This window comes from Myotis nattereri (assembly GCF_964212035.1).
Source record: "Myotis nattereri genome assembly, chromosome: 4".
Taxonomy (NCBI): Eukaryota; Metazoa; Chordata; class Mammalia; order Chiroptera; family Vespertilionidae; genus Myotis; species Myotis nattereri.
Genome location: NC_138079.1, coordinates 101,192,374 through 101,215,385, shown reverse-complemented (window position 1 = coordinate 101,215,385; position 23,012 = coordinate 101,192,374). Strand labels below are relative to the sequence as shown.

General features: G+C 55.0%; 2 protein-coding genes across 4 annotated transcripts; both read left to right on the top strand.

Annotated features, from left to right (window-relative positions):
• Positions 1–4,403: 4,403 nt before the first annotated feature.
• On the top strand, positions 4,404–10,273 carry ATP6V0C (ATPase H+ transporting V0 subunit c). The gene is made up of 3 exons (XM_081089309.1): positions 4,404–4,696; positions 9,201–9,384; positions 9,533–10,273. The coding sequence occupies exons 1-3, from the start codon at positions 4,615–4,617 to the stop codon at positions 9,735–9,737; spliced, it is 471 nt and encodes a 156-aa protein (XP_080945435.1). The 5' UTR covers positions 4,404–4,614; the 3' UTR covers positions 9,738–10,273.
• A 40-nt stretch (positions 10,274–10,313) lies between these two features.
• On the top strand, positions 10,314–22,054 carry AMDHD2 (amidohydrolase domain containing 2). 3 transcript variants are annotated; one of them, XR_013995896.1, is made up of 11 exons: positions 10,314–10,557; positions 10,688–10,824; positions 10,904–11,043; positions 19,246–19,300; positions 19,469–19,681; positions 19,768–19,856; positions 19,936–20,080; positions 20,154–20,261; positions 20,402–20,493; positions 21,318–21,419; positions 21,807–22,054. XR_013995896.1 is itself a non-coding variant. In XM_081089278.1 (11 exons), exons 1-11 carry the CDS (start codon positions 10,475–10,477, stop codon positions 21,893–21,895), a joined length of 1,230 nt encoding a protein of 409 aa, XP_080945404.1. In that variant the 5' UTR covers positions 10,411–10,474; the 3' UTR covers positions 21,896–22,054. The 3 variants fall into 3 exon arrangements, 2 of the variants coding, with proteins under 2 accessions (XP_080945404.1, XP_080945405.1); XM_081089278.1 differs by having other exon boundaries at positions 10,411–10,557; positions 20,425–20,493; XM_081089279.1 differs by having other exon boundaries at positions 10,469–10,557; positions 20,299–20,493.
• The last annotated feature ends 958 nt before the right edge of the window (positions 22,055–23,012 follow it).

Sequence of the window (23,012 nt, the reverse complement as noted above, 5' to 3'; positions counted from 1 at the left end):
CTCTACCAGTGACCAAGCGGCTGCAGGTCCCGCTTCTATCTGCTGTGTTTACCTACAGGACATACTTTATTTTAAAAAATAACAAGGTCCCTGGCCGGGTGGCTCAGTTCACCAAAAGGTTGTGGGTTCGATTCCTGGACAAGGCACATACCTCGGTTGCGCGTTCAGTCCCCAATTAGAAGCAACTAATCGGTGTCTCACATGGATGTTTTCTCTCTCTGTAGCCCCCTTTCCTCTCTCTCTAAAAAATCAATAAAAAGCATATCCTTAGGTGAGGATTAAAAAAATAAAAATTGTATCATTTCATAAGCCAACTTTTTTTTAATGTATTTTATTGATATTTTTAGACAGGAAGGGAGAGGGATAGAGAGTTAGAAACATCGATGAGAGAGAAACATCGATCAGCTGCCTCCTGCACGCCCCCGACTGGGGATGTGCCCGCAACCAAGGCACATGCCCTTGACCGGAATCGAACCTGGGACCCTTGAGTCCGCAGGCCAATGCTCTATCCACTGAGCCAAACCGGTTAGGGCCAAATTTTTTTTTTTTTAATTTTTTTTTTTAATATATTTTATTGATTTTTTACAGAGAGGAAAGGAGATAGAGAGTTAGAAACATCGATGGGAGAGAAACATCGATCAGCCGCCTCCTGCACACCCCCCACTGGGGATGTGCCCGCAACCCAGGTACATGCTCTTGACCGGAATCGAACCTGGGACCCTTCAGTCGGCAGGCCGACGCTCTATCCACTGAGCCAAACCGGTTAGGGCCAAATTTTTTTAACGTACATAAAATCGCCTTTACTCATCTCCCCACTAGCACAACTAAGTTGTTTGTTCCATCTCCTCCCAGCCCTTCCTGGGCCACTTGTGTAGCCAGGTCAAGGGCACAGGGGGTCGTGTCCCGGCATGAAGCCCCCTCTAGCGTATCTTCCTGTCAACTCACAGGGAGAACGGGGCTGTTCACAGGCAGAGGGCACGCTGCCTGGAACGCTTGCTTCTCTCCAGTTTCTCCATGTTCTTCTTAAAAATATATTTGTATTGATTTCACAGAGGAAGGGAGAGAGAGAGGGAAACATCAGCGATGAGAGAGAATCATGAATTGGCTGCCTCCTGCATTCCCCACACTGGGCATTGAACCCGCAACCTGGGCTTGTGCCCTGACTGGGAATCTAACTGTGACCTCCTGGTTCACAGGTCGATGCTCAACCACTGAGCCACACTGGCCGGGCCCTGACGTTCTCCTTCAGGCCATGCGTCAGACTATTCCACTCTCTTCTTTCTTCTTTGAAATGGCTTCTTTAGATAAGTTCATCTTTCTGATCATTTGAGGCCATTTGGAATCTGATTGTCATTTTCTCTCCAGCCATCTCCCTCTCTGCCCTCGGGACTTGCAGAATTCCATTGGGCTTCTCTCTCTGCCACCAACTGGGGACCAGTGGGCCCTTTTGCCCCCATTAAATTCCTTGGAGGATAAGGACCCCAACCCACATCTCTCTATGCCTCCCTATCAGGGCCTCTTACCTGAGTTTCCCAAAGCCCCTTCTTCTTTATTTCTGGAAATCCCCACTTGCACAGTGACAAGCCAGTGACAAGCCAGGGGCTCATGACACTGTGGTTTCAAGCTGGGGACTTAGCTGTGAGGGAGAAGGCAGAGCTGTGTATCCCTGGCCACTCCCTTCCACAGCCACAGCCCATCCCACCCCAGAGCCTTGCCAGTGCTGGGAGGCCTAGGGGAAGGCAACTCCCATCCCTCCTGGGCCCATCACTGGTCACCAGAAGCCCCCTGAGCCTTGGTGTAAGAGGCAGGTCGTGCATGAGCCACATGGGCCAGGCTCAGCCTGTCCAGCCAGAGTTTCAGTTCCACCACTCCAGCTGCCTGACCCTGGGCAAGGTGGTTAACCTTCCTAGGACTATTTCCTTTTTCAAACAATGAGAGTAATGGTGATTTCTTCCTCAGAGGGCCATTGTGAGGATTAGATAATACCCCCCAAAATGCTCAGGACAGGCTTGGCACACACTTAGTGATCAATCAATGTTGGCTGTATACACCAGGGATACAGAAAAAAAGGCACAGGGACTCTCAGTGGGGAAGGTAGTGAGTGCAAAAAAGTAGTAATGGAGTACAAGGGATGAAGAAGGGGCCTGAGGAGGAGGAAGGGAAGCCAGGAGGGCTTCCTGGAGGAGGTAGCCTTCCCTCAGACTGGGTAGCCTTCCCTAAGAAGGAAGAATAGTTGGTGCAGAGAGAACTACAGGATCCAGGACAAAGGCAAGGAGGGGCCAACACGAGGATAAGAGACAGGGAGGGCCTGAGAGGAGACCACCAAGGGTCCAGCCTCCGTCAGGACAGTGACGAATTCTAGGAGGGAGCAACTGGGCAGATGGCCAGTTGGAAGGAACCTGTAGCTTAAAGGTGGAGAATGGGTTGGAGTGGGGAGTGAAACCGAGCAGGTCACTCATGTAGAGGCTGTGAGAAGACCCAGGCCAGAAATGGAGGACCGCCCACGGGGCAGCGGGCTTCTGGCGGGGTCAGAGCTAAGTCCGGGAAGCGGAGGGCTTGGTGAGTAATGATGCATGAGCAGTTCGTGACTCGAAGGCTGCTGATGGGAGCAGCTGGGTGGATGGTTGTGTCTCTTACCCAAAATGGAAATAACCGGGTGGAAGTTGGTGGTGATGCGGATGGGACTGAGCTCAGTTTGAGGTGTCGGCAGCCCCACTAGAGAACCAGTGTGACGCCTCATTCCAGAACCTGCGCAGAAAATGAGAGGACCGGGAGCAAGCTGACCTGCTCCCTGAGCCCAGTGAGGAAACTGTCCCCCGATTTCCCGGTCTTGGAATTTCAGCCATACCAAGGTTCTGTGCACTTTGCCCACCACTGTACTTCCGACCGCTGTGGACTGTCCGGCCCCTCCTTTCCTTGGTGTGAATTCTCCCCCTGCACCCAGTGTCCCTGGCACCCAGCCAGCCTCAGCCTGGCCTGGGCTCCCTGGTCCTGGACCCTAAGTGCCTAGAGTTATGGAGGGTGGGCTTGGGGCACGTCTGGTAAGGTACAGACAGGTGACCTGATCACTCAGGGGCGGGGGTGGGAGGGGTGTGAAGCCCTGGGAACCACTGTAGGACCTGGGCCTGTTCTTGCTCCTCCCTGGAGCTCCAGGAAGGAATCAGGGCGTCTGAGCCACGGGAAATGACCAGGAAAGAAAGGAGAGGTTGTGGAGGAGTGGGCAGTGGGCCACGGCAACAGAGAAACCCACTCAGACAGCCTGACAAGTGTCCCTTGGCTTAGAGAAATGGCAGTCTCCGGTGACCTTGGGGAAGGATGGAGGGCAGGTGAGGTGGACACACAGAGTAAAGATTCCTCTTTCCAGAAGTCAGCGTCTAGGGCAAGGGAGGGGGTGGCAGAGGGAGGCAGGGAGGACTTGGAGCTCCAGGGACACCCAGAAAGCAGGCACCCAGGGCTCCTGAAAGGGAAGAGACAAAGGGCACAGGAAACCAGAGCTGCTGGGTAGATCATCGGGTAGCCAGTTGGGGTGCGGGGCCACCACGTGGGATCAACAGGCCGGTGTCAGTTCCCGGCCGGGCTGCGTGCTGGCTCCAGAAATAAGGGCAGCTCTGAGGGTGCACGCTTTGGCCGAGGACAGGGCAGGGACCCCAGAACGGGCAGTCACCCCGGGAAGCCTGCACAGGCCGCAGCCCTGCCGGACTTCAAACCGGTCATGCCTTCGTCTCGAGGGGACAGAGACACCCCCACCCCCCCGCCGCCCCCGCCGCTGCAGTCTGGGTCCCTAATGCAACAGAGGAGACAGAGGGAGGGAAGGGCGCTGCTTCTCCTGGGAAGCCAGGGGCGAAGTCACCCATTTCTGGGTCAGGAGCTGGTGGGCCTGGGTCTGGGGACGCTGTGGTCGGGGTCAGGGTGGAGCGAGCGAGGGGATTCACAGGCGGGCGGGGGCTCCGGGGCTGGAGCGTCGGACAGAGGCCGCGCCCGGACTCGGGATTGGGCCCCGCCTGCTCGGATGCTCGGATCGCTCCAGGGCGAGGAGAGGAGGGTCCGGGTCCCGCCGTGAGACGCCGGCAGCCGAGGGTCCCAGCCGCAAAGGCGAAGGAAAGCAGCCCACGGATCCGAACCCCGGCGGCGCCACGCAGCCGCAGAGGAGGCGGAGCGCCCCGCGTCCCGCCCCGTATGATAATGGAGCGCGCCGCCGCCCCGCCCCGATGGAGGGGCCCGACGGGCGCAACGCCGGGGGGCCGAGATGCCGCGGCCACGGGCAGCGCCCCCGCGGAGGCCGAGGGGCCGCCACGCCAGAGTCCGGGCCGGCCGGGTGGCCGCACGGGGTGGGCGCGGCCAGCGGGCCGCTCAGGGGGCGGGGCCGCGGCGCCCCCCGCCGGCGCGCAGTGGTCCGGCCCGCGGGGGGCGGGGCCAGGATCACGTGACGCGGCCGCTGCGGCCATTTTGTTCTGCGGTGCTGGTATTTAGAGCGCAGCGGCTGACTGCCCGGGAGCCTCGCCGCCGCGTCCGTCCGCTCGCCTCGCGCCCGCTGCCAGCTGCCTGCGCGCCTCGCCCCGCCGGTCCTCGCCCCCGCCTCGGCCTGCTGAGCTCGCCCCCTCCCCACCCGCAGACATGTCCGAGGTCAAGAGCGGCGGCCCCGAGTACGCCTCCTTTTTCGCGGTCATGGGCGCCTCGGCCGCCATGATCTTCAGCGGTGAGCGCCGCGGCAGGAGGGACCCGGGGGGCGCCGGGGAGCGTGGGTCTCGTGCCCACAGCTGGCCGGGGGTTCGGCGTGTGACGTCACTCTGACGTAATTCCAAGCTATTGCGGGGGGTCCCGGGCCTCACGTGACCGCGGGCTGGGGTCGGGGCCCAGAAGGCTGCCTGGGCCGTGGGGTGTCCAGGGCGGGACCTACGGGTGGGGCCGGAGTGTGGGTCCCAAGGGTCTCCCAGGGATACCCGGGCTGGCCTCCCCGCTCCCGTTCCGAGTCGGTGCGGGGGTGGGGCGATGGCGCCGCTGCCATCTTAGCCGGAGGAGCGGTGGGGGGAGGCTGGGGTGGGGGCGCGCGGTCCTGCGCCTGCTCCGCATCCGCCCGCCCTCCTCCCCCTCCCCCCCCCCCCTAGTCCTGCGGGAAGGCGTGACATCACACCCCAGACAGCTCCCCAGACAGAGGGCCGGCCCGGTCCGTGGGCGGTGGGGATGGGGGATCGAGTCCCGGTGCTCCCAGCCGAGGTGCCCAGCCCTTCCCTTCCCTCCATTCCCTCCTTCCCCCGTCCGGGTCGGGTGGGTCTAACCCTGAGGTAGGTGCTTCCGGTTAGGGCTTGTCACTGTTGCCCAATAGCCTTGTGTGGGTTTGTTGGGAAAGCTGGGCTGAGAAGTTGATGCTGAGAGTCGGCAGGAACCAGGGGTGGGAGTGTTTGGAACTGAGACAGCCGAGGACAATGGGAATCGGGCCAGCATCAGCGCTGGGATGTGTGGACGCTTGCCTGGGAGTGGGTCTCACAGAGAATCTCCGCATTGAGGGGACTGGGTCTCCCCTAGGAGAGTGTTCTAGTTCAGGCCCCAATGAATGAGAATGAATGAATGAATGAATGAGTGAATGACCTACCTTCCTTTCCGCAAGGCCTGGTATTGGAAAGGGCTGCCCTAGGCATGGAGAAAGGGGCCTTCGAGCATTCTCTATGGCACCCTGCTTTTGAAGTTGGTTCTTGACAGTCCTGGGGTGTTGAATTTAGTGAAAATTGGCCTGGGAGAAAGATCCTTGGGGGCAGGCTCAGGAATGTGCTACCCAGGGAGGTGAGTCCTGGCCCAGATGCAGCCCCCATGGACTGGTCTGGCCTGGTCTGGGTCTGGTTTTTGGCTTTGATGACCACGCCCTGCCCCACCCTACCTGATGAATTGGTAGGCTCCCGATGCAGGTATGTGGAGGGTTTGAACTCCAAACAGTCTCTGCTGACTGTAAACACTTGTGGAGACTTGGGGGGCTCTGCTCTCTGGGAGGCCTCCCTCTCCCTGAGCCTGCCTGCCAGTCACGAGCTGCTGAGTGAGCCCTGTCCTTTCTATCATGTGCCATAAGAGGTCATTTGTGGTGGGAGAAGTCTGACTTCCCCTTCCCTTCTAGCCAGTGCCTGCTCTTTCCACATCTTCAGGGGCTGACTGCTTCCCAGAACCTCCCAGCAGGCTGCCGGGCCTGCTTGCCCCGGCTTTTCTGTGCTTGGCCTCCAGAGATTCTGCCTTACCTGTTCTCCTTGGGGTGTGACTGGTGGCTGTCATTTATTCAACAAGTCTTGATTGAGCTCCTACTATGTGCCAGCCACGTGGAGACATAAGTGAATAAAACACAATGCCTGCCCACCCGGAATTCTGGCTGTCACTGTCTGCTCCTGAAGCTGAGTTTGCCTGTTAAGCCCTTTATCTGTATCCTGCTCCTGGTCTCCCTCTGATTACCAGGTGCCTCTCTTTTCCTTCTAGAACTTAATTTTGTACTTGCTTTTTAAAAAAATGTATTTTATTGATTTCAGAGAAGGAGAGGGAGAGAAACATCAATGATGAGAGAATCATTGATCGGCTGCCTCCTGCCCGCCTCCTACTGGGGAACGAGCCCACAACCTGGGCATGTGCCCTTGACCAGAATTGAACCTAGGACCCTTCAGTCCGCAGGCCGATGCTCTATCCACTGAGCCAAACCGTCCAGGGCTTACTTGGTACTTTCAATGGAGCCTGACCAGCAGAGCTCCGAAAGTTACTGAGAACAGGATAGCACTGATCCAGGGCTTTTTTTGCTTGTCCCAAGCTCCTGGGTATTGAGACCATTCATGCCTATTCTTCTGAATGCAGCTTCACTCCTTTCACTACATGGGGCTAATTGTGGTTGACTTCTTATTTCATTTCTCCTTTAAATATGTCCTTCTCCAAGGCTTGCCTTCATCTACCTCCTTGTGCCTATGTGAACAAACCCCTCAGTTCTCAGGCCTCAGGTGTCGCTGCCTGGCCGGCTCTAAGCTCTGTCCCTAGCTCCTGGCCTAGATATTCCCTGGCCTGCCTAGTGCTTTGCTGACTGGTCTTCTTACAACTGAATGAGGACCGCTCACTCTCAGGCCTCCCCAATCTCCATCTCCCACTTCAGCTTCCTCTTTTTTTTTTTTTAACTTGTGACCAAAAAAAATCCAGTTGATTCTTCATCATGTCTTCCACGAAGCTGTCAGTTGTTCCTTTTCCATAATTTTTGTGACTTCCTCCCTGCTGGTAGACACCTGTGTTTGGTGCTGTGTTCTTGGAACGGCCCTCTGATCGCAGTCTCCCATTGGATCTGGAGCCCCATCAGGCTTGGCCTTCAGAGCTATCCAGGGCTTTCTCAGCCACCTGCTGCTCCCCAGCCAGCCTGCTTTTCTCTCCTGATGGTCATTCCTGTTTCTTCCCTTTGTTCTTGTGGCCTTCCCAGCCCCAGCTACAGATCTCCCTGCTGCCCTCCGAGCGACGGGCCAGCTCTGCCTGCCTCTCGCAGTTCCAGTGCCTGTGATGCTGAGTTCCCTGAAGCCATCTCCCCCTAAGTGCCATGTGGCCGCCTGTGCTTTCACCCTTGAGCCATGGCACTGGCCCCTTGCACACACGTGACAGCCTGGCATGCTGGGCCTCCATTAGGAGCCAAAGGATGCACTGCAACCGGGAGAATCCCAGCAAAGGCTTCATGAAGACAAGAGGCCCTGGGCCCCAGGCTGAAGCTGCTGAGTGTTTAGGCGAGGCAGTGTTACGGTGCCTCCAGGGCCATGGGGAGGAGGCAGTTCAAGGCCCTTCGCCTCAGCCTTGCCTCCCTCCAGTAGGTCCCCATCCAGCACTATCTTAGTTAGCATCTCCATTCAGGCTGTTTGGAATCTTCCTGCTCCTCGTCCCCCCTCCACTCAGATGTTACCTCTACGAAGCCCTTTCCCAGACCCCATCACTACCCTCCTCCCCACTCTCCTGGAACATGGCATTGTGGGCGGAGGTGCTGTCTGTCTCCTCCCCAAGCTTAGAGCCCTAGGAAGGCAGCGACCCTCTGCAGAGTAGGTACCTTGTGGCCCACATAGGTGAACAGAATGTGCAGAGGAATGGCCAGGATTGTCTTGGTCCCTTCCATCTCCAACCCGTGTCCTCTGCTCAGGAAGTGCAGTGGAACCCTGGAGAGCAGGTGACTGAGTCAGAAGAGCTGCCTTCACCCGCTGTGGCTCTCTATTCTGGGCAAAAGTTACTCTAGACTTCCAAGCCAGAAGAGGGGAACTTTCAGGAAGGCAGCATACTCTAGGGGGAGAGAGGAGGGCAGCGGAAGAGGAGACAGGCCTTCCTAGAGCCCCACCCCCATTACTGGAGGCCTTGGGCAGAGGCTAGGCTTCGGGGAGATCTGCCGAGGCCTCAAGGTTGGGCTGGGTGATGGCTCCACGCCCCCTGTCTTCCTGTGCCCTGTCTTCTCCTTGGCTTGCCCTTGCTCCTCTGGGTATTGAGAGAGAATCCTCCCCAGACTTAAGGTTCTAGGCCTGCTGTATGGTTGAGGGTGTGCTCATCCCATCAGCACAGACGCCACCTCTCCTAGCATTGTGTCCCAGGGCAGGGTGGGGAGCCCAGGAAACTCTGGCCTGAGAGAACAGGACTTACCAGATTGCTTTCCCTGACCAGTGGTCAGACCCTGTGTGTCTTGGGACTCTTCCAGCATAGCCCTAGGGCCAACAGACTGACCCTGGCCTAACATCTGGGCTGCCGATATGCAATCTTTGCATGCTTTTCCAGGCCCTCTGTGACCTGAGTGCCTGGGACTCTAGGTGGGACAAAGTGTGTCCAGAATCTCCAGCAAGACATCAGGGGCCCAGCTGCCTGTGTCCCTGTGTGACTGCTGCCAGCCTGTTACAGCTCCACCTTTTAGGTCAGGGCAGCTGAGCTGAACTCCTTGGGAGCATGGGAGTTGTATAGCAGGATTGGGGAGTGCTGAGCACAGGTGGGGGTTTCCCAACAGAGCAGGAGCCCAGATAAGCCACCCAGCCATAAGGACCTCTGGCAGAAGAAAGGAACAGTTACCTGTGTTTCTTGAGTGCTTGGCTGTGACCATTTCCCCTGAGGGTCACCTCCTGCCCCTGGCTGGTGCCACCTTCATTGTTCCCTGTGATAATGGGGTGGCCCTCAGGTGTGTCAGAGCTACTGCCAAGGTGCTGGCTCCAGATGCCTGGGCTCACTTTGCCTCCTCCCAACAGCCTTGGGTGCTGCCTATGGTACCGCCAAGAGTGGCACTGGCATCGCGGCCATGTCTGTCATGCGACCAGAGCTGATCATGAAGTCCATTATCCCAGTGGTCATGGCTGGCATTATTGCCATCTATGGCCTGGTGGTGGCAGTCCTTATCGCCAACTCCCTGAATGAAGGCATCAGTCTCTACAGGTGAGTGCTGGGTTCCTCCCACCACACCCGCCCTGCCCTGGTTCAGGCCACTGCATAGGGCTGGAGGGCTGGGGAGTGGGCTAGTGGCCTGTGCCTACCATCTTCCCCAACAGGCAGCTAATGTCTATTCTTGTCCTCTCTCCCCCAGGAGTTTCCTCCAACTGGGCGCTGGTCTGAGTGTGGGCCTTAGTGGGCTGGCAGCGGGCTTTGCCATTGGCATTGTGGGTGACGCCGGTGTGCGGGGCACTGCCCAGCAGCCCCGACTATTCGTGGGCATGATCTTGATCCTCATTTTCGCGGAGGTGCTGGGTCTCTACGGTCTCATCGTCGCCCTCATCCTCTCCACAAAGTAGCTCCTCTCAAAGCCCACCAGCCACAGGATATGATGTAAAGACCACCCCCTCCTCATTCCAGAATGAACAGCCTGATACACATGCACGGGGCAGCTGCCCCCCTCTACCCCCAAGTAGTTGGTCTTGTAAATGCGCAGTGTCCTAGTGCCCATTGTCTGTTGCCCCCACCCGCCCCGTGCCGTGGACATCTGGGCCCACTCATCATCACCCATCCAGGTCCCCTGACCAGTGAGGATGGTGGCTTCTAGCCACCCCCACCCACTTACCTGCCCTAGAGTGCTCTGTGTATAGGGATGAAATCGAGTTGTCGTTTTCACTGGATGTTTATTTATAAAGATTTGACCTGTTCGCACGTCTGTGGAGCAGCCCTACAGTCTCCCAACTATAATAATCTTTAGAGTGTCGCTTTGTGGGGTTACCGTGTGCCCTGAGATCTTTTGTATGGAACCACTGTCCTCCAGCCCTAGCTGCGGGGCCATGAGCTGGGCCTGCGAGGCCCAGAGCCGTGTCCAATAAAATTCTCGGATGTGACTGGACATCTGTGTGTGTGTGCTTGTGTGGGCCCCCGGGGGGGGGGGGGGGGGGGGCGGGCTGCTGAGCCGCGGCGTCAGAGCGCCGCAGTGTGCGCGGTCACGTGGGCACGCTGGTCACGTGGCGCGCGCTGTAGTCAGCTGAGGGTCATGTGGGTGGGGCCCCGCTCCGGCGCCCCCAGCTGAGCTGGGCTCATTCGGCTCAAGATGCGCGACGGAAAGGGCGCTTCGCGGGCCCCGGTGCTCCGGTTCACCAACTGCCGCATCCTGCGGGGCCGAAGGCTGCTCAGGTGGGGCGTGGGGGCGGCGCCTGGCGCTGCGGGAGTGGAGCCGGCGGGCGCAGGGCCTGGCCATGGTGGACGCGGGTTGGGTGCAGGGTGCTGGGTCGGCGACACGAGCCCCACCCCTCTCTGTCCGCAGGGAGGATCTGTGGGTGCGCGAGGGCCGCATTCTGGACCCAGAGACGCTCTTCTTTGAGGAGCGGCTCGTAGCCGACCAGCAGCGGGACTGCGGGGGCTGCCTCCTGGCGCCCGGCTTCATTGACGTGCAGATCAACGGTGCGGTCGGGGCCTGGGGGTGGAGACCCAGGGGCGGAGCTCGGAGCGCCGTGCGACCTCCTCTCTTCTGCGACCACAGGTGGATTTGGCGTTGACTTCTCGCAGGCCACAGAGGATGTGGGTTCGGGAGTAGCCCTTGTAGCCCAGAGGATCCTGTCGCACGGAGTCACCTCTTTCTGTCCCACCTTAGTCACCTCGCCACCAGAGGTTTATCACAAGGTGAGGTCAGGCGCCCGGCCTCAAGCCAAGGGGGCCCGAGAGGTAGCCAGCTCCTTAATTTTCAGATACCATCTCCTCTCCCCACAATGCCCCTGGGCACTTGGGTCTGACCTCACCTGCTGACCTTCCTCCATCTGGTCCTTCCGGGTCCTGTCCCTTGGTCGTTCTCAAATTCAGGTGCCCCTCTGCCTGCTGCCCCGGGCCCGCTGTCATTTCCGGTCTGTCTGCTGCAGCTGTCCCCACAGGCCTCCACATTTGCTGCCTCAGCACCTTCACCTGCCACATGCCTTTCCCACTCTGTACTCTGGCTACTTCCAGGTTCCAGAATCTGCCTCCTGGATCAAGGCCATGGGGACTTTCCCGTTGCCACATCCTTGGCCACTTCTCAGGCTTTCCCCTGGCTAGCCTGCCTGTGGTATATGGTGTGTGGTAACCTTCCAGAGAGAAGCGCCATTGTACTCCAGCCTTGCTCTGCTGCAGTGGCCTACACCCACACCCTCCCACCTGACTTCTGACCTGCAAGTCCTGCTGTTCAGGTGCCAGGTGTCCTTTTTCCTTTAAGAAATTTTACTTTTCATGCAGGTTCTTCTCTTTACTCTTTGCCACATTTAATTATTTGGTCTCATTCTCTGTGTGTATGTTCTTTTTTTCCTGAGGTGTTTGAGAGTAGGTTGTATAGGTCGTGCCTCTTTACTTCTTAACTATTTCTTAAAAGCATGGGTATTCTGTTGTGTAGGCATAACAGAGTTACTGAGTTTAGGAAATTGTTATCTTTTAAACTACCATCTTTGTTCCAGTTTTGTAGTATTTTTTCTTCCAGTACAGGATCCATTCCAGAATCACTGATTGCGTTGCCCTCTGTGGGGCTCCCTCCTGGGAGTGTGGAGATAGCACCAGAGCCAGGAGCTGTGCGAGGTGGATGTGGGCTCCTGACTGATTCTATCACCTGTCAGCTGGGAGACTTGGGAGACTCCTTCCTCCTTCTGAGCCTCTGTTTCCTCAAACCTAAAGTGAGGATAATAATGACATTCATCCTTTAGAGTTGTTGGGTGCCCAGCACTGTGCTTGGTACATATTGAGCACTAGCTAAATGTCAGCTATGGGCATCGTTCCGGAAATTTATCACAGCTCTCCCATCACAGAGTCAGATGTTAAAAACCAAACTCATCTTCCTGCCACAGACTCGCACCTGATTCCGTGCTTTCTCTCCTGGTCATCATCCTATAATTTACGGAACCTGGAATCCTGGAACATGCTCTCCCACCTACTTCTTTGTTCTTCGTCTTCCCCCTTCCCAGTCCCCACCAGTGAGGCTTGGTGACTGTTATCCTGTCTCCTGAAGAGTGTACAGGGCTCCGCACAGCACTCACACTCCTCCTCCGCTCTTATCTGCAGGATAAACACCACCTTCCCAAACCTTCTCTCCCTACCTGCCAAGCATTGGCTCTGCCCAGGTACATTCCAGCGATTCCAGGCAGTTGCTCTCCTGCCCACCCCACCCCTCACCCCCAGCCCCCTGCCTTTCTATGTCTGCTGCACCAGCTGGTTCACATCCTTCCCCATCTACCTGTGCAGTACATTGGCCCATCATGATACAAACTGTGAGATCTTTTTCCTTAGGAGAAAGAGCTTCTGGCCAGAGGACTCTTATTTTCTTCCCAGCACTCAACAACCCCCTTAAACCCTTACAGGATAAAGACCTTGGGAAGCAGAGAATAAACTGATTTATAGTGGAAATTGTTGAGGGCTCTGAACATAAAAATTTTAACACAGGTTAAAACATCATCTTAGAAACTACAGGACTGCTCATTTGGCTGTCTCCCCTACTCCCACTCCCATCCACCCCCCCTTCTTCCATGGCCCATTCATACTGAGCAGAACTAGATTGCCTCTTTGTCAAGAGTTACCCAGGTTTTGTCATCATGCTCTGGTCCATTGAAACCACCTGCTCTATTTCTGGGGGTGTCCTCCAGTCTTGCCCTTTTCTGTCCATCCAGGAGGAAGGTTGGCTTTCACTGTTCTCTGCTTCTCTGAGGCAAGATCAGGTACCTCCTCAGGGTGCAGCCAGGCCATGGCCGCTGGCCCCCTCATCTTCTACACTTTGGCCTCTCCCACTTTTACCTCCCTGTAGGTGCTCATTCCCTTCACCTCTAAACTGTTTTTTATTCTGTTCTCTCTACTTCATGCTCTCTCGCTTTCCCTCTTAAAAGTCTGTTCTGGAAAAACTCATACATTGTCTTTTTTCATCTTTAGTGAACTTGTATATGTTATAACTTACTTGGCTTATTAGGAAAAATAGTAGCCCTTTGCCCCCACACTTCTCACTGAGGGACAGTCACTGTCTTTATTTTTTTTAAATATATTTTATTGATTTTTTATGGAGAGGAAGGGAGAGGGGTAGAGAGTTAGAAACATCGATAAGAGAGAAACATCGATCAGCTGCTTCCTGCACACTTCCCACTGGGGATGTGCCTGCAACCTAGGTACATGCCCTTGACCGGAATCGAACCTGGGACCCTTCAGTCCGCAGGCCGACGCTCTATCCACTGAGCCAAACCAGCTAGGGCTCTTTATTTTTTATATATATTTTAATGCGACAGTCACTTTTAACTCAGTTGACCCTTTGGAATTTACCCTTATATCTCTAAAACCTATGCTGGTACTCCTGCTTGACTTTTCAGAGCGGTATTATTGGCTTCCCATCAGGAAAGATGATTGGCTCTCTTTGGCCTCTTTTAGCTCTTTCGCTTCTTATCCTCCCCAAATAGTTTCTTGCAATTTTTGTTAGATTAGTCACTGGGACTGTGTAAAGAGGACTTGTAGCTCATTTACATTTAAAAAAATCCTCACCTGGGGACTTTCCATTGCTTTTAGATAGAGTGGAAGGAGAGAGCAAGGGAAGGGGGGGCAGAGAGAAAGAAAGAGAAACATCAGTGTGAGAGACACATCGATTGGGTGCCTCCTGCATGCTGACCAGGGCTGGGAATGGCCTGCAATCCAGGTATGTGCCCTTGACTGGGAATCCAGCCCGAGACCCTTTGGTGCTTGGGCTGACACTAACCACTGAGAAACACCAGCCAGGGCTACATTTTTTTAAAATATTTTTTTAAATTGATTTTTAGAGAGAGAGGAAAGGAAAGGGAGAAAGAGAAACATCAGTGTGACAACAGAGCATCAATCAAGTACCTCCTGCAGGACCGAACCCCAGGCCTGTGCCCTGACAGGGATCAAACCAGCAACCTTTTGGTGTAGGGGATGATGCTCCAATCAACTGAGCCACACCGGCCAGGGCTGCATAGTTCTTTATCTGCTGACTTAATTCCAGGCTTTCTGCCAGTTGTCTCCTCTTTTGGGATATTTAGACCAAGGATTCCATCTGTTTCGTCGTCTTGTGGAAGCCTTGGGACCTACTTTTCCAGCACTGGCTGCTGGCCTTACCTGGCCAAGCTGTCCTGGGAGTCCCCTTACCCTCACTTGGAGGGGGTCCTCTGGCCTCTTTCTGCTGGATCTTTCTGTATCCTGTGTCTTCCTCTGCTGGTTTACACCTTTGTTTGGTGGAGCACATCCTCCAGTGACTTTCGGAGAAAGGGGTCGTAAGATGTAAAGGTTTTGAGATCTCGATAGTCCAAAAACGTTGTCTCTGGATTGATGGTTTGGCTAGGTTAGAATTCTAATTGAGGAGTCATTTTTCTCTAGAATTTTAAAGACATTTAACTTCCAGAGTGGCTAATGAAAACTTGGAAACCATCTGACCCCTGATCCTTTGTGTGTGACCTGTTTCTTCCCTCTGGAAACTTGTGGGATTTTCCCTTTGTCCCTGGGTTCTAAAGTCTCTGGGTGACGCCTGAGCCAGTTTGGCTCAGTGGATAGAGCGTCGGCCTGTGGACTGAAGGGTCCCAGGTTTGATTCTGGGCAAGGGCACATGCCTGGGTTGCGGGCTGGATCCCCAATAGGGGACATGCAGGAGGCAGCCGATCAGTGATTCTTTCTCATCATTGATGTTTCTCTCTATCCCTCTTCCTTCCTCTCTAAAATCAATAAAAATATATTTTAAAAAGTAAATAAATAAAAATAAAAAATAAAGTCTCAGGGTGACATTTTGGGGACGGGGGGGGAGCTCTTCTACTTTGCTGGCCTTTGTTGGGCCCTGTTAGTCTGGAAGTCCTATTTTGGGGTTTTGTTTGTTTGTTTGTTTGTTTTGCTTTTCTTGAATTATTTCTTTGGTGATTTTTCTCCATCATTTCTTTGTCTTTTCCTTCTGGGAGTTATTGTGCTGTTGGGCCTCCTGGATGGCGACTCTCCTTTTATTCTCTCCTTTCTTCCTCGTTGACTGTTTTGTGAACATTCTCTTAGCTATTTTTATCTTCCAGTTCTTCTCTTATTTTTCTGTTTTTTGCTTTAGTGCATATTTTTGTTAACCTAAAAATAAAAAGGCCTTTTAAAGTGAGAGGCAGCCCTGGCCAATATAGCTCAGTTGGTTAGAGTGCCGTCCCGATACACCAAGGTTGTGGTGGGTTCAATTCAGGGCATGTGCAACAATCAACCAGGGCCCTGGCCAGTGTAGCTCAGTGTTTTGGGCATTGTCCTGTGCACCTAAGGGTTGCGGGTTTGTTCCCTGGTCAGGGCATGTGTCCAGGCTCAATCCCCAGTAAGGAGTGTGTAGGAGGCAGCCAATCAATGATTCTCTCTCATCATTGATGTTTCTATCTCTCCCTTTCCCTTCCTATCTGAAATAAATATGTATATATATATATATATATATTTTTAAAAGAATCAATCAATGAATGCATCAATAAGTGGAGCAGCAAATCAATGTTTCTCCCTTCCTCTCTCTAAAAATCAATAAATAAAAAGTTTAAAAATAAATAAAGTGAGAGGCAAAGGATTTATTTGAGATCAAGGAATAGCTATTTGGGAAGCACTGATTTAGGCAGCAGTCCAAGTAATGTTCTGATTTGGAGACAAAAGCAATGGGTATTTATATGAATGAGAAGGGGAAGGGGAACAGTTACATCAATTGAAGGAAGGCATTTTTATTGGTGTGGATAACATAACAGTGATGTTAATGCTTTTATAAGTAAACAATAATATTAAATAATATGTTATTATTTTTAGAGAGAGTGAGAGAGGAGAGAGACATTGATGTGAGTGAGAAACATCCATTGGTTGCCTCCTGATGGGATTGACCCCACAACCTGGGTATGTGCCTTGATCGGGAATCAAACTTGTCACCTTTTAGTGTATGGGACAACGCTCCAACCATTGAGTCACACCGGCCAGGGAAATAGTGATGTTAATTCTAAAAAATCTTTTTAATTTTCAGTGCAGTAGTCATAATAACTGCTTTCTTGTTATCTTTGCAAACAGTTCTTTGGGATACAATGTTACTTAAGCCCAGTCCAGATGGTTTATTTTGCCCTGTTTTAACATTTCAAAAATGTAAGGTATAAGATGTGCAAGGGAGTTCCTCTGGCATGGTAGCTCTGGTTCCATTATATAGTGTGACATTTATTATATATTTTTGGCACTTTAATGTGCAAGTGCTTGCTTTCCCCCCGTAATGTTCTTTTTTTCTAACATCCGATTCTTTTAGTTATTGTTGTTATTGTTTGTTTTGTTTTAAGAATAGTTTATTGATTTTTATTTATTTATTTTTTAATATAAAGGGTTTTAAAAAAATCTTTATTGATTTCAGAGAGGAAGGGAGAAGGAGAGAGAGATAGAAACATCAATGATGAGAATCATTGATCAGCTGCCTCCTGCACGCCCCCTACTGGAGATCAAGCCCACAACCCAGGCATGTGCCCTTGGCTGGAATCGAACCTGGGACCCTTCAGTCCGCAGGCTGATGCTTTATCCACTGAGCCAAGCTGGCTAGGGCAGTTTACTGATTTTTAGAGAGAGGAAGGGAGAAGAGAGAAACATCAGTGTGAGAGCATAACATTGATTGCCTGCCTCTTGCACACTCTACTGGGGATTGAGCCCACAACCCAGGCATGTGCCCTGACCAGGAATTGAACCAGCAACCGCCTGGTGCCTTGCAGGATGCTCCAACAAACTGAGACACACCGGCCAGAGCTCACATCCCATTCTTATTTCATGGGTATGAGACCTCTCTTACTTGTTCTCCTTTCCTTGGGTGTTTGCTCCCGACCAGGTGTGTCCTTTCAGAGGCTTTCTCAAGCTGGTAGGCCTTGGTCATCTATTCTGATTGAGAGCAGTTCTCAGCTAGCCACCAGGAGCACCAGGGGGTGTTCCTGAGAGCACCCTTAGGTTGAGATCCCTGAGTCCTTCCTCCTGAGCTGGTCAGATCCCCAGAGAAGAGTCTTGTTCTGTTCAGAGGGAACAATCCTGACTGGTGACATTCAGGGAGCATTAAAAATATAAACTTCATGCCAAACCGGTTTGGCTCAGTGGATAGAGCGTAGGCCTGCGGGCTGAAGGGTCCCAGGTGTGATTCCGGTCAGGGGCATGTATCTTGGTTGCGGGCACATCCCCGGTGGGAGGTGTGCAGGAGGCAGCTGGTCGATGTTTCTCTCTCATCGATGTTTCTAACTCTATCCCTCTCCCTTCCTCTCTGTAAAAAATCAATAAAGTATATATTTAAAAAAATATATGTAAACTTCAGCCCTAGCTGGTTTGGCTTAGTGGATAGAGCGTTGGCCTATGGACTGAAGGGTCCCGGGTTTGATTCCGGTCGGGGGCACATGCCTGGGTCGCAGGCTCGATCTCTGGTGTGGGGCATGCAGGAGGCAGCCGATCAATGTGTTTCTCGCATCATTGATGTTTCTATCTCTCCCTTTCCCTTCCTCTCTGAAATCAATAAAATATATACTTCAGCCCTAACCAGTTTGGTTCAGTGGATAAAGCATCGGCCCGCAGACCCAAGGGTCCCAAATTCTATTCTGGGCAAGGCACGCGTACTTTGGTTGCAGGCTTGATCCCTGGCCCTGGTTGGGGTGCATTCGGGAGGCAATCAATCAATGTGTCTCTCTCACATTGATGTTTCTTTCTGTCTCTCCCCCTCCCTTCCACTCTCTAAAAATCAATGGAAAAATATCCTTGGGGATATATATATATAAACTTCAGGCCCTGGCCAGGTAGCTCAGTTGGTTAGAGCATTGTCCCAATGTGTCAAGGTTGCAGGTTCAATCCCTGGTCAGGGCACATACAAGAATCAACCAGTGAGTGTCTAAATAAGTGAAACAACAAATCAATGTTTTTCTCATTCCCTCTCCCTCCCTCCCTCCCTCTCTCCAAAGTCATATACATTTCATTTTAATTGCCCCATTTTCTGCTTCTACCCACTTGTGTGGTTTACTTCTCTAGGCTCTTGGCAGGGCCTACTTGGGGATCCAGCTGGTCTTTAACGAGGCTCCTGCTGTTTGTCCCCCCGCTTCTCAAGGCACCAGGTGTTGCCGGCCTGAGCCCACTGGGGCTTTGGGACCTTGTTTCCTTCCTTTCCCCACAGTGCATGGCTGCCCACATCTGCCCAGCGTCCACCTGTTGGGCTCCAAGCAGGGTCAGCCTACCCTTCTCCTGTCCTCTCTGTCACACCACGTTTAAGGCTATTAAATATCTCTGTGCTCTGTCCCAGGCTCACCCAGGGACTTGACAGTATTCTGTGGGCTCCTTCCCCACCTTGAAGGAGGGAGATGGGGGCTGGGACGCCTGCCTGCCCACCCACCTCCAGGATCACTACATTGTGTGAGCACCTGTCACACACAAGTGACCCTCACGACTGTGTCCAGCTCTAGGCACAGTATGGCCGTCCTGTCAGTGCCTGAAACCCTGCTTTTGCCCCTTGCTCTGCCTGGATTGCACATACTCCTTCTGCCTCTGGTCTTCAGGGAAGCCAGGCCCATCACCCTGTCTGGGTCCAAACCCTTGGGCATGCTGTCTGGACTTGGACCATCTTGAGGACCATGCACCTGACCCTTGCCTGGGGGTCTCCTCGCCTCCTGGTCCTCATAGGCAGGCCAGTCTTACATCCCAGGCCTGTCGTTCTTGGTGCCTCTGACCGCCCTGCTGGTTCTGAGCGCCATGCTTTCCCTGACCATGGTTGGGGGCCTTTGACCATCTTCTAATACCTGATGGAAGGCCAGGGAGCACTAGACTAGGCTCCGAACTGTGACCTTGGCTGGGCTGTAACGTTGGTGCTGGGCCATTGGGGGCAGGGCTTTAACAGCTGGTTCCCCCCAGGTCCTTCCTCAGATCCCTGTGAAGAGTGGTGGCCCCCATGGGGCAGGGGTCCTCGGTGAGTGGCTGACCCCTCTCCTCGCCCCCACCCTGGGAGGTTCCTATGGGACCTGTTGGCAGCCCCTGCTCTTCCAGATGCCCAAATGGGGTGGGAGGGTGGGCAGGTGAGAGGGGCAGGGGCTGCAGGGTGAGAGGCCTGCTGGAGCCATCCACTCCCTCCTACCAGGTGTGCACCTGGAGGGCCCGTTTATCAGCCGGGAGAAGCGGGGTGCACACCCCGAGGCCTACCTGCGCTCTTTTGAGGCCAATGCCTTCCACGATGTTCTGGCCACCTACGGGTCCCTGGACAACGTTCGCATTGTGACGCTGGCTCCTGAGTTGGGCCGTAGCCATGAGGTGATCCGGGCACTGACGGCTCGGGGCATCTGTGTGTCCCTAGGTGAGGGGGTACGTCCCCACCCGAGGGGGAAGGCAGCCTGGGGCTCCTGGGCTGGTGGCAGAATCTGAGTGCAGGTGCCTGTGCAGGGCACTCTGTGGCTGACCTGCAGGTTGCAGAGGAAGCCGTGCAGAGCGGGGCTACCTTCATCACCCACCTCTTCAACGCCATGCTGCCTGTGAGTGCTGCCCCGGCTCCCGGTGGGTGGGCTGGGGGCTCCTGCTGTCGCTCAGCTTCTCCATCCTGGCCCTGCCCAGTTCCACCACCGGGACCCTGGCATCGTGGGGCTCCTGACGAGTGACCGGCTGCCCCCCGGGCGCCACATCTTCTACGGAATGATCTCCGATGGCATACACACCAACCCCGCAGCCCTGCGCATTGCCCACCGGGCCCATCCCCAGGGTGAGCGGCTGGGCAGGGTCGGGGCAGGTGGGAGGACCATGTGGGGCAGGTCTTGAGGCCTCTTCATCCCCAGGGCTGGTGTTAGTCACCGACGCTGTCCCTGCCCTGGGCTTGGGCAATGGCCGACACACGCTAGGGCAGCAGGAGGTGGAAGTGGATGGGCTGACGGCCTATGTGGCAGGTGAGTGACCATGGTCCCCGCTGGCTGCCCACATTAGAAGAGCCCCTCAGCCCCTCTGGTGGGATGCAAGAACCTAGGTGTTCCCAGCCGACCCACACCCCATCCAGTGTGCCTGGTGGCCCCTGCCCTCCACCCCCCAGAGCCTGCCCTCTCTGCTCTCAAGGCACCAAGACACTGAGCGGCAGCATAGCTCCGATGGACGTCTGCATTCGGCATTTCCTGCAGGCCACAGGTCAGCGAGGCTGGTGTGTGTGTGTATGTTGGGGTCGGAGGTTGCATCTGAGAGAAGCTGGACATCCCTTGTCTGTCATGTCTAGTGGGGTTCCTCAGGGATGGGCATTCGTAAGTTGGTAAGGTCCCACCCGTAGGGAGGAGGAGAGGAGGACAAGCAAGCAAAGAGCTGGAACCCAGGGTGACAGGCACCCAAACCAGGGCACCCAAGACTTTGCCCCACATGAGAGCAGGGCATTGGTTCGGGGCCTATGGGATTGCAGGACTTAGCAGGTACAGAGCTGTGATGAGGTGGAGGGGGCCCAGGCAGCAATCCAGGCTCCCGGGTCGGGCTGTGTGTTCTGGGGGAGGTGGGTCAGGGTTATCTGGCAGAGGTTGTGGTTGGCCAGGCCCCATGAGGCTCTTCGCAGCACCCGGGTAGGGTGTCATCTGGGAGCTGAGGGTCACCAGGGTCCAAGATGCTGTTTAGAGCAGCAAGGAGACAGGCTGGGAGGCAGGAGACAGCTGTGGCCTGGCCTGGGAGTGATGCAGGAGGCGGAGGAAATTGGGTTTGGTTATTTGACTTCTTGGTAGGGACAGAGCACCAAGTCCTAGGTGGCCTCATGGATGCCCAGGGTACTGCTTTCTTGTGGGGGTGCTCTCCCTGGGACCCAGAAGGAGGGTCCCCACAGGGTTGGGATGGGTGAGTGGCTGCGAGGGATGAGACGGGGGGTCTTGTCGACCTGCTGCAGAGTCCTGGGATATGTCCTCCCATCCCTAGGACTTGGAGCTCCAGGGCTGTGGGGGCGGGGTGGGGGTGGTCACCCAACTGTGTCTCCTGAGCAGGCTGCAGTGTGGAGTCGGCCCTGGAGGCTGCGTCACTGCACCCCGCCCAGCTACTGGGACTGGAGAAGCTCAAGGGAACCCTGGACTTTGGAGCTGATGCAGGTCAGGGTCCAAGGTGGGGTGGCCTGGGCAGCCTGAAGATTCAGGAGTTCTTGGGAGGCCTGGGTCAGGGACAGGGTGGGCAGAAGGGTGGAACCTCCCCAACGTCCAGGCAGCCTCACCCAGCAACCAGCCTCGGGCTGGCACCACTCCCCCAGCAGGCCAGGCTTCTGACGTCTGAGACTAGATTGGGCAGGGGCTCCTGGTCCCTTATTCCTTCCTCCCACTGCCAGAGTCTCGGTTCCAGGGCCTCCGTCAGTCTGTGCTGGGCCAGGGCATCCTCGCCTGCACAAGTTGTGTCCCAGGCTTTGGCTTCCCCACCCGCCTTGGGCTGGGGTAGGAGGGGCAGCCCCACCCCTGCCTCCTGCTCACAGTCCACCTTTGACCCAGACTTCGTGATGCTCGACGACTCCCTCCACGTTCAGGCCACCTACATCTCAGGCGAGTTGGTGTGGCAGGCGGAGGAGGCCAGGCAGTGACCTGGGACCACAGCTGGAAAGGACACCCAGCCTCACCCGGACACTGACAATACTGGGCTGCTGAGGAGCTGGTCTCCAAGGAGTGAATGGGAACCCTGCCCCAGGTGAATGACAGCCCTGGAGGCGACTGGCTTGGATAAACGATCTACCCCAAAGGGACTTGCCTGGTCTCTGAGTTTTGCTTCAAAGCAGGCTTCTTGCTGTTTCCACTGTCACCCTGGTGGCCTTCCTGAGGCTGGGGGTTGGGGTTGTGGCTTGGGATTGGGAGTGGATGGACTCCAGCTCAGCCCAGCCTTGCAAGGAGGCGTCATGGGTCTGTTAGAAGGGTGTGTGTGAGGCCTGCAGACTTGCAGGCAGGTGTGTCATTTGAAAATGAATGGAGGGGCGGGAGGGGGAAGCCACAGGCTATAGGTTGAAAAGCTGAAAACTGGCAGGAAGAGGCTGGGGGACAGTGAATGGGGACAATTTCAGAAGTTTGCCTGTTGTGGGGCTGAGGGAAAGGGTACATCTTGGAATTTTAGACAGGAGAGCATTGGTCTTAGAGACATTAAGAATATGGGCAAGGAATGACTTAGTTTGTGCTCTCAAGGGGGCACTACAGAGGTTTGGGAGGTAGGTGTGTGGGTGTCCTGTGGTCTCACTCTCTGCACATCACCCAGCACTCCTCTCTGACCTTCAGAGGGATCCACACTGGCCTCTGGACCCCAGGTTGCCGAGCTCTGATTTCAGGAGGCAGTGGTTGGAGACCCCTGAGCTGACCGTGGCTACTGCTCCCTGGCCTGCCTGACTGGACCAGCCCCCCAAGATCATCCAGGCTCTGAATCTTTTGGGATCTTTTCTGAACAACCCAACTCCCAAGAGGGCTCCAGGAGCCATCCTGTACTCGTGTTTGTACAGCTGTAGGTAACCCTGTCTGGTGGTGGGCAGTTTGTGGTCACCAATGTCCTGTGCCCTGAGGACACAGGGTCCAGCTGGACCCCACCTTCCGAGTCTCCTCTCCCTGGCAAAGGTCCTTGGGAGAGGGCAGATGAGCCGGCTAATGGGTTAGCAGCTGAGCAGCGGTTGTCGGCACTTTCCTGGTACTGGGCCCCATTCATGATTATGGGTGTTCACTTGC